General features: G+C 40.9%; 1 protein-coding gene across 4 annotated transcripts in view; it reads left to right on the forward strand.

The window, feature by feature from the left end:
• nhsl2 (NHS-like 2) overlaps nt 1-10736 on the forward strand; it is a 92710-nt gene that overhangs the window by 28229 nt on the left and 53745 nt on the right. The window contains exon 1 of one of the 4 annotated variants that reach the window (XM_020623716.1): nt 7482-7828. The exons of the other annotated variants lie outside the window; for them this stretch is intronic. Within the exon in view, the coding sequence (XP_020479372.1) occupies nt 7750-7828 (79 nt within the window). The 5' untranslated portion in view covers nt 7482-7749. Of the gene's footprint in view, nt 1-7481; nt 7829-10736 lie in introns of those variants that run through there. 4 annotated transcript variants of the gene reach the window in all.

Consider the following 10736-nt stretch of genomic DNA (forward strand, 5'->3'; position numbering starts at 1 on the left):
TTTATCATCATTAGTCATTTAGGTCAACATTGGATCATTCAGAGATCCTCACTGAACTTCTGGAGAGAGTTTGCTGCACTGAAAGTAAAGGGGCTGAATAATTTTGCACGCCCAATTTTTCAGTTTTTTATTTGTTAAAAAAGTTTGAAATATCCAATAAATTTCATTCCACTTCATGATTGTGTCCCACTTGTTGTTGATTCTTCACAAAAAAATTACAGTTTTATATCTTTATGTTTGAAGCCTGAAATGTGGCAAAAGGTCGCAAAGTTCAAGGGGGCCGAATACTTTCGCAAGGCACTGTATATTCCCACATTCCATTAGATTCTCGTTTCCTTTGTCGGATTTGTTGTCAAATTCACATCTTTCCCTTTTCTCTTATTTCCTGTTTCTGGTTGCACACACACACACACACACACACACACACTGTAAACATCTCTCAGGCGTGTCCTCACTCCCTCAGTTTATCTCTGTGTTATGACCTCAGTCCTTGTGTAGTTGACTCGGGGTTGATAGTGTTTTCAGTATTCGGCCTTGAGTCACTGGACAGTTGGACAAGCCTGGGAAATCTAGTGGATTATGTCCTGCGCGCACACACACACACACACACACACACACACACACACACACACACACAGAGTACTGCACACACTCGACCAACTATCACTCGAATGCATACTGTTCATTCCTTACATGGCGAGTCTTCTTTGTCATCAGACTCGCGTTGAGTTAATTTAAAAATAATTTGCATACAAGTTGTACAAAAAGAAAGTAGATTCATACCTGCAATGTGAAAGTCACACACCCTCACACATAGACACACACTCAAAGACAGGATTAAAGGCGATGGATGGATTTAAGGATTTGGTGGGTGTGGTGGATTCCAGTTATCCCAGTTATTTGCCTGGTTTTCTCTCTGGGGGCATGAACACATGTTCACACATACACACATTCTCCTAGAAACAAACACTTGTTTTTGAGTGCGACAGTGTAATCAGTGTTTGTCCCGTCAAAGTCCTCGCTCAGCAGGGATCATTAAAGAGCAGTTAATTACCCATAATCCACTCTGGGCCATATGTCTGCTCTGTTGGAATGATCAGAATTCGTCTCGGTGTGTATTTGTGTCTTCTCTTCTTTTTTCTCATATTTCCACATACTGTGTTTCGACCATGCTATTTGTCTCTATTTACTTCTAATTTTTGTCATTTTCTTATATTTGTCCTCCCTTTTTCATCATTGATACTACTTCTTCTCACGTCTTACATCATTAGTGGAGAGTTGACTTGCTCTGCTTTATTCCCCAGTGTTTATCCATCTCTCCCACTTTTCATCTCTGCCTCTTTCTATCTGTTTGTTTTTGTGCCCACAAATCCACCCATCCCTCCCCCTCTATCTCTCTCCACCCCTCCCTCCCTCCTTCTGATCTCCCGTTCTCTTTCTTTCTTGTTTTGGTTCATACTCAGTTTGACCAAGAGGGAGTCAGAGTTAACTTGCAGCAGTCCTCACCAAAAAAGCTCCAAACCTTTCTGCCTGATCCACAGTAAGGTACTGTCAACAGTCTGTGTCTGTGTATTTTTCTTTGTCTGTTCTTCAATGCACCATGATTCACTTTGAGTTTTGTTTGTTGCATTGATGCTTCAGTGTCTGCTGAGACAAGTATGTTACTGTTACAGACTTTGAGCTCTGATAACTGTGATAACTGTGATATAGTCATGATACCTTTATGGCTATTTTATACAGTAGGTATAAGTGTTAACTTGTTTGCCTTGTGCAAGTGTTTACAATTTTAATGTTAACTAGATCAAATGATCGGCACCGCCTAAAAATAAGAAGCTGCTTTAGTCAGAGCTTAAAAATTAAGGCTGAAACCAAGTCCGACTCTGGATTAACTAACGTCAGCTGAACCACTTCTGTGTCCCCACAACCATTAAGAATGGAAAAAATGTAGTTTGCGGCTAATTCGTGACTGTCTTGTTGGATGATTTATGGGTGGATGAAGCCATCAAAATTCAGTTAGCACGCCTCTTTCTGCCAACATGTGATCTTTCCTTGTGCAACTTTTAACACTCAAATGTGTCCATCACGGAAAAAAACAAAGGTTTTTTATATTTTATAGCATCAGCACGGGGTCTACTTTCACACAAAGTCTTGGTTTGGTTTCATACAAAGTTTAAAGTTAAACTGGAAAAGTGATTTCCTCTGGATGAATGAGGTTCAGTGCACAGCAGTTGAATCGGCCACATAAAACATTTTAATTTACTGGGAAGAATCACCCAGTACTCTTACCTGCCTAGTTCGTTTGCAAGGTCCTTGGAAAGGTCCTTGGAAAGACCTTACTACCTCTGTGCAGCTGAAAAGCAAATGGGCATAATACTCCTCGTTTTCATTTGTTTGAACTGGACAAACAGGTAAGTCATTTTTGGTGTCATTTTTCTTTCCTAGTAGTGGTTCTTTGGAGACCAAACACCCTTTGTTTGTCCTGTTTTTGATCCCTAATTTCTCTCAAAGCAACCACAAGCTTATTATTAGCTTGGTATGCATTGTTTGTGTGTTAGCTCAAGGTCTGGCCATAATTATTAAAGCAGATAAGAGGGCAGTAAATATTATGGAGGCTTGGGTAAGTTTTGGACAGAATGACCTGGTCATTTTCATGTGAATATGACTGGAGAGAGAGGATGAGAGACAGAGGAAGAAAAGAAACAAATGTGAAACTGTCTCCCCTTGTTTTCTGGGACAGACAGAATGAGATGGAGAGAACACGGTGCAAGCAGAGACTGAGAGGTTGAAATGGTAAAAAGGAGACAAAATGGTTCAGAGAAGGAAGTGCAGAATGTGATAAAATGAGCTGTCGGCATAAGACAGAATTTAAAACACGGAGAAGGAAAGCAAATGTCCCTGTTATTCACAGTGATGGCTGACAAGATGTAGCAGCTTGTGTGAAATCAATGCCACCAACTTAACTAGAGAAATGGCAAATCAGCAAGAAAGGGAACAGCTTGCTCTCCAGCACTGTTCTGTTCCCCCCTCCGGGCCTCGATACACGTTATGTAAGCGGCAAAATTGAATATAGGCAAAAGCTAAACGTGATCTTTGCGGGAGGCCCAGGGATGAACCTGGATTAGTGATGGTATAGGGATATTTGTAATAGGGAATCCCAGCAGATTTCGCTCTGCAAATATGTTCCTCATATTATGCCAGAGAACATTAACAGGGTCATTCCATGGAAACTGTTCAGCCTTTAAAGGCAAAAATCAGACGGTGTAAACCTGTCTACATTGTTTTCAGTGACTGAAGACACTAATTCAAGTGGACTTATTAGCATAAAATACAAAAAATTTAAATCTCAGATTTCTTTGTTTTTAGGAACCTACTGTAAATGATTCTTTATTCATGGGAAATGTTTTTAAAATAGAATAATTTATGTGTGTCCATAGGTTTCGTGTTCTACCCCATCACACCAGTGTATCTCTGCACTAAGATACCGTACTATTCCATTTAGTATCATCATTAAGAGGAAGTGACATCATTTAGGGATTTGAGGAAAACAGTTTTAAATGAAAAATTCAAAATGGATTTGTATAAAAATATGATTTTTTCATTTAACTGCATGGTAGGTGTGGTGTTAGCTTTGACTACAGAGAGAAGCCTGCATAAAAACAAATAGTATTAACAAATGTTAAAATACTGAGATGTTAAATTATACCTCAGGGAAACTTTCTCACTGTTTTCTGTGATTTCATACCAAATGAGTTATTGATTAATGATTTGATCAATGAGTAACTGAACAGCAGATTAATCAATAACAAAAGTAATCTATAGCTGTAGCCCTTGATGAAGGTTTCAAAGCTTGGAAAGACTTCTACTATACTTCAAGTAGAGTCATTACATGTTGTACCTACTTGTTAAAAGCAAGGAAGAGAAGCAGACATCATCCATCCGACAAGACACCACCAACATATCCTAAAACCATAATGATGCAAAAGAAAAATAAAGAATCATTTACTAAGATGCGTCTTTGGGGAAAGGAGCTGAGCTGTAAAGTCGTTTTTCCCGGTTTTACTGCTCAGGCTGTTACAGCAGTGATAGCTTTCGGCAGAAGTGTAAGTAAACATCCCAATGAAACCTCAGAGTGGAGTCCACTCTTATTACTCTGGAAGAAAATAGATCAGAGTTATAGCACTGGAATCTCCTTTATGTTTCCTCATATTTAAGCCTTTCAGTGTATAGAGAAATAAATGTAAACACAGTGAGAGGCCAATATACATATATCTGAATGCTTAATGCTTATTATTGTAACCACAGCAACAAAGGTGCACGGGATAATAAAACCTACTGAAACTCCTAGTCAGTGGGTTGGCACTTACTGAGCTGTAAATATGTTGAAATCACAGCCTGATAACATCTGAAAAGCCAGTCAGTATTTGATCAAATAAGTGGATTCTCGGCTAAAAAATGGTTACTGGTCGATGTCTTACCATAAATGTTAACTTGGATACTGTCAGATCACTAAATATGGTTGCGTAGGTCTGGTTTCTTTTTGTAGACAGGTGATATTTTAGAGCACTGCTCTTCAGAACATGCAGCACTTTTTCTGTGAGTTGGTTATCAGATGCAACAATGAAAGAGAAAGAAGACGAGAGGTGACAGAGCAGAGCTAGAGGAGGAGGAAAGACAGAGAGGATTTATGATGGCAGCAGGTTCTCTCTTGTTATAACGGATCAATACAAGGACACAGAGAGACAGCGGGGCTGAATTCCTGTTGCATTTAGACATCTTAAAAGCATTATTAACATATGATATTTAGATTAAACCACCCTGAACTGAAAAAATGAAACAAGAGAAAATCATAAATTGCAATTTTGTGAAAGGATCAGTGATTTCAAAAGTTAAAAGTTAGTGTGTAGTGTTCAGGTTTAGTGTGTGGTCAATGGCGACCTGTTCTCTGTGTACATAGCATATGATGAATACATATAGTTCACATTCTTCTTACCTTACACTAACTTACCTTTTTTCAATCCACATATTTGTCATAGGACCCATTTCTTTGGATTAGCCTGCTTAGAAAGATAAACTATTACATGTATAAATATTGCTTTGCTTTGTTGTTGTGACACATGGCTTTGACAGTAGTTGCACCAACACTGACATTGTGCACTTGTGGGGACCGGAGGCTGGTTCCCACAAAGTAGTTTGTCGAATTTTACAAAAACGATGGGGTGTAAGGTTAGAGCATGTGTCGGCTTTGGTTAAGGTTAAGGTTAGGTGAGTGGCAGTTCTGCTTAAGGTTAGGGTAAGCGTCCTGGAAGTGAGTGTAAGTCTATACAGGGTAAGTGATGAAAACAATGATGTATGCGTGTTGCGTGTGGTTTACTAGATTTGTTTTAAATAGATAAATGGAGAGAAGAAGGAAACAAGGAGGAGGAGAGTAAGAGAAGGTGGAAAGGACAAATATCAGGAGGAACTGAGTGGTGCAGGAGGTGGAAATCATCTCCTCTCCTCATTGTGTATTCTCCCCATTTTCTCTCTCTGCCTCATTCTTTCACCCTCTCAATCTCATTCCCTGTGCCACTCACTTCACTTTCAATTTTTCTCTTTCCATCTGAACCCACCCGGTCTCATCTTCTTCATTTATTCATTTCTGTCTGTCTTTTTTTCTGCTGTCTCCTTCCACCTTTCTCACTCTGCTGCAGCATTTTTCTCCCCCTCTCTCTTTGCAGTCATGCCATATGGCCAAAAGTAAGTGGCTGCACTCCTCCACTGCCTCCACTCTTCTGGTTTCAGGATTTGTACCCAGTTTTAGAATGTGGCTGCAGGGACTGTCTTCCATTCAGCCAGTGATGCTGGGCAGTAAGATTTGACCAGAGGTGTTGGGTGGTGTTAGGGCCATAAAGTTCCTACATACCAAACTGTGAGAACTATTTCTTTATGGACTCTGCTTTGGGCATGGGAGCAGTATAATATTGAAACAGGAAAGTTCCAGGTTGTCTAATATTGTCGAATGTATTTACAAGTGCATATGTATATTGCAACCATTCATCCTTAAAAATGTTGAAACGAAACTTGAAATTGTTAGATTTACTCACCAGTGTGACATTTTGCCAAGTAATGATCAGTTTAATAATGCAGTAGCGCTCCGAGATGTAACATTTTGGACCTTTTAGATATTTTATGGACCACTGTCTGGCATAATATTCACAATATGAAATAGGAATATATTTATTCTAGAGCCAAAGGCTGAGACACTTGATCTAAAGTGAAGCTCAGTCTCACACCTGCAACAATCATCATCATGAGTAATTGCTAAAAAAAAATCGTAACCTGCACAATTAGTTTGTGAAAATCCACATGAATGAATGAAAACAGACTCTTTGTGTCATTTTAATGTTTTTCTTAATTATTAATGTCTCAGATTTTTTTTTTTAACTTTGTTTCCTCTTGTGGTCATTTTTGCAGCCTTTGGCCAAAGTATTAACGTGTTGTTTCATATTGTGAATATAAGACATGAAACCTCGTATTTCTTATAAACTCTGTGCTGACAGTGTGCAAGAACTTCTTTCTTTCCTTTGCATGATACTTATTTTCCTCAGTACAGCATTTAAAAACTACACTCAGCATCTGATTTGCCCTTAAACCGCTCTACATATGGCTGGTCAGATAGTATTTTGATATGTTGATATTCAAGAAAGGGGTAAGCTAAATATCTAGAAGTCTCTTAGAATGAACGAGTTCAGGAGGAAAACTGTTGTCAGTGAAGATGTGAAAATTTTGAAAATTATTTGGATTTGTTTTCTATAATTTGTCCCTTTTTGTAGCGTTGTTGTATATGGCTGTGTGCCACATGCAGCATTCCGTGCTGTCTTGCCAGTTCATGAACTGAAAAGTAACTTGGGTTATTCATTCCTTTAACTGAGACAAAAGGGTCTAGCTTAACCCCCCCCAAAAGAAATTAGACATTAGTATGTAGACGGAGGTGTCCACATACTTTTGGCCACACAGTGTTTCTCCTCTGTTTTCTAGTCACATACAGTAGCTGATAGTCAGCCTGTCTATCGCTCTCCCTCTCTGTGCCAACCCCTCCCCTTTTTTCTTATTTTTCGTTCTACCTCCTTCACTCCATCCGCCATTCATTCTCTCTCTCTTTCTCTCTCTCGCTCTCTCTCTGTTTCTCGGTCTCTGGCTTGGCATTGGCTGCTTTCTGCCTGGCTCTTTATGAATTGAACAGCAGCGGTTGTATGGGAGCTAATCAACACAATGAACGCTCTCTCCCTTTCTGTCTCTCCCTCTTTCTACATCCCAACCATTCACTGAAATGTTTAGAGGCGCACACACTCTTATTCCTCACCTCTCTCTCTCTCTCTCTCTCTCTCACACTCACACACACACACACACACACACACACACACATGCTTTCACACTCCCATTTACACTCACTGCTTTGTCAACAGCTCACGTAGCGCAGTGCACTCAGGCGAGCTCTCACACACGCTCTTCTATCTCTTTTTCTCCTCGCTCATTCTCAGCAAGCACATGCCAAGCTTCACACACATACACACGCAGTCACACACTCTGGGATGCGGTCGGCTTCAGTGATGCTGTGACGCCCTGTCCAGCCTCTCTCACGCACACTTGTCGGTTGTCGCTCGTCTGATACACTCACATGCTTTAACACAGGAGGCGCGCACACCTCGTCAGCCTCTCTGTCAGTCAGTCAGTGTGTGTGTGTATGTGTGTTGGTGGAATGAGGCGGTGATGTTTTGGGACAGGAAGAATAGTATGGGCAATTCCCAACGGCGGCCCAAAGGAAGACACAGACCCAAATCGGCAACAGGTACTTTACCTTTCTATCTATTTTTATTGTCCGTCAGTGTTTCCTTCCCTCTGTTCGTCCGTATACTCATTTGTTCATGTACCTTTCACACACTGACACCTTAGCTGGCCAGACTCTTGAGTCTCCATCCCTTCATCTTTCAATTTCTGCATCCCTCTATCTGTCTCACTGAGTTGTCTCACATCCCTGCATCTGGCTTTTCACTCCTCCATTAACTCATCTATTCATGCATCTTTTCCTTCATCCTACACACACATGCACTTGGAAAGCCCCCATTTGTTTAGCTGTCTAGTTTTGGTTTGACATTCAGTTCATTCTAATGGCCATTTAATCCCCCAGTTCTTCCATCCCTCAGTCCAAAATATGCCATATCCATGTGTGTTATGTCCACGCATCCTTCTCTTCACCCTACCATCATCTGTCTATCTAACCACCTTTCATAACTTGTTCATGTTATCAGTCTGTCTGTTGATCTGTTGTTTTTGCATGCAGTTTATTGTTGCATCCTTTTATCTCCCAATTTCTGCATCTGGACTGGCTCATATTGAAGCGTCTCACACCTATGTGTCCCTCTCTGTCCATGTATCCCCTCCACCCCACCATTCATTCCTCCATGTCTATTCATTGTATGCACAAATATGCACTGATCAAGCATATTACTATTATTAGTTGTCCACTCAATGAGCCAATGCTTCATGACATCCATTATCGTTGTTTCTCATCTATCTGTCTCTGTCTATTTGTCCTTGGTTTGCTATCCAATTCTTCTGTCTATTCATCTTCTAATTTCTGCATTATTCCATTCAGAATATCTCCCATTGAGGTGTCTAATGTCTCTGCACATCTCTTTTCACCCCTACATCCACCCATTCATGTTTTTTTTCCATTTCTCTGACACACGCATCTAACTTGAGAAGTCGCTATAAGGTGATCTATTGCTTTTCTAATCATCCCTTTATCTTACAACTTCACCATCACTCCATCCAAAAACGTTTCATATCATGGTGTTTCACATCCATGCACCCCTCTTGTCACTCATACATTTGTCTATGCATTTTTACAAACACATGGTGGCCTCCGTCCCATCTATATACAGTATCTTAGTAATGTTTTTCCATCCAGTGATCCAGTTCTTTTCTTTATCTCAGTCTTTGCATCCCTCCATCCAGATTGTGGTTGTTCATGTCCATGTATCCTTTTTTTGACCCCTCCATCCTTCCAGTCATTCATCCATCTTCTCCTCCAGTCTTCTTTCCCCTCATCTGGGTTGCCAGGTTTGAATGAACTAGGTCAATTGGTCTTTTGCCTCTTGGTGTGAGACTGGGCTGAGAGACTTGAGAGTGTGTATGTTTTGTGCACGCGTTGCACACTGTTGGCATTTGCTTTACTGCTGCTGAGCTGAAAGTATGTGTGCACATACCAAGGTTTTACATTTAATGTGGCACATGCTGCAGTCTCGTGCATGCATGTGTCTGTGTGTGTTGGGGTGTGTGATTGCTCGGCTACACGACTCTGTGCTGCACGGCAGGATGAGATTACTAGTGGGCTTTTTAATTATCTCTGATGTGAGAGAGAACGAGCGAGCGAGGTAGAGATAGTGTGTGAGAGAGGGGAAGGGAAACAGGAAAGAAGAGGAGATGACAGCCCCTGTAAAATTGAACCTCTTACATGCTTCCTCATAGGACAATAAAGGAGGGGAAGAAGAGGATGGAGCAAGAGAGTGGACAGTGGGAAGTGAGGAAGGGGATGAAGCAGAAAGAAAGGACAAGAGGAAGAGGGAGGGAAAGGAGGAGGAAGGAGTGGGGATAGAGGAAAGGAAATAAAATCCAGAGCAAATTTTTAAGAAAGGTCATGAGTGTTTTTTTGGAGAGCTGGAGATGATCGACAGATCAGGCAGGCATGATGAAGGATTTGGAAATGGGAGGGGCAGGAGGAGGAGGTGGTTGCATTAAAAACACACATGCAAAGTGTTTTATGTCATGCTGCAGAACTGCAGAGGGCACACACAGTGCCAAGCCAGAGTAAACACACCCATATGCTTACTCTCCTGTCAGTCCAAACATGCTATGTGCATGTCCCCTGGAGAATGTTGTGTGTGTGTGCACGCGTGCAGTGCAGTGCAGTATGTATGTATGTAAGCTTTAACACAAACCGACAGTCGACCAGCCTGCACACACCTGCTATGGTGCAATAATCAGCACAGGTCACTTCCTGATATGTTTGACCTTGACTTTAATCAGCATGTGAAGCACATTTAATGCTGCTACTGTCACCAGATGCTGCGTTATATATCAGACAATTTACTGTGATTACTGCTACAGGTATGTCAGGGTCAAGGCTCGTAATTAATGCTTAATGAGCGGAAGAGTGCATTTTTCATGAAGGAGACTGTGCTCACCAGATAACACGCATGCGGCTTTTGTGAATAACAGTTAATGTCTCTGTGAAGTAAAGACTGAAGCAGTGACATTTTTATAATGCAGCAAAACCCCATGAGGAGATAGGTTGGATGGTTGGGTCAGCAAATTGTCTGAAAAGGGAGACCGATGATCATTTCTAATTTTGTGCCTGGAGTCTTTAGCCATATTTCCAGTTGTTCCAGAACCTCAAACAGGTACGATGAAGTCTATGTTGCAAAGCTAATAAGGGGGTTTTGATTTGAACATCAAGCGGATCCATCTCTGTGACAACTGAGCAGACTGTGATAAGGAAGGCAAAGTGTGATCTGGTTGAAACCTTCAGAAGGTTCTTGACTTAGGTATGTTGGTGTATGACCATGACCTTTGGCAGAACAAACAAAAGTGTCATATGCATCATTTTAGGAATGTTACAAGCATTTTGGAAGGCACTGACTGTCGGTGTCGTCAACATAGGCATCAAATCAGAAAACAGTAATGTTTGTTTTCGT

The sequence above is a fragment of the Monopterus albus genome, unplaced genomic scaffold, assembly GCF_001952655.1.
Source record: "Monopterus albus unplaced genomic scaffold, M_albus_1.0 scaffold308.1, whole genome shotgun sequence".
Lineage (NCBI taxonomy): Eukaryota > Metazoa > Chordata > Actinopteri > Synbranchiformes > Synbranchidae > Monopterus > Monopterus albus.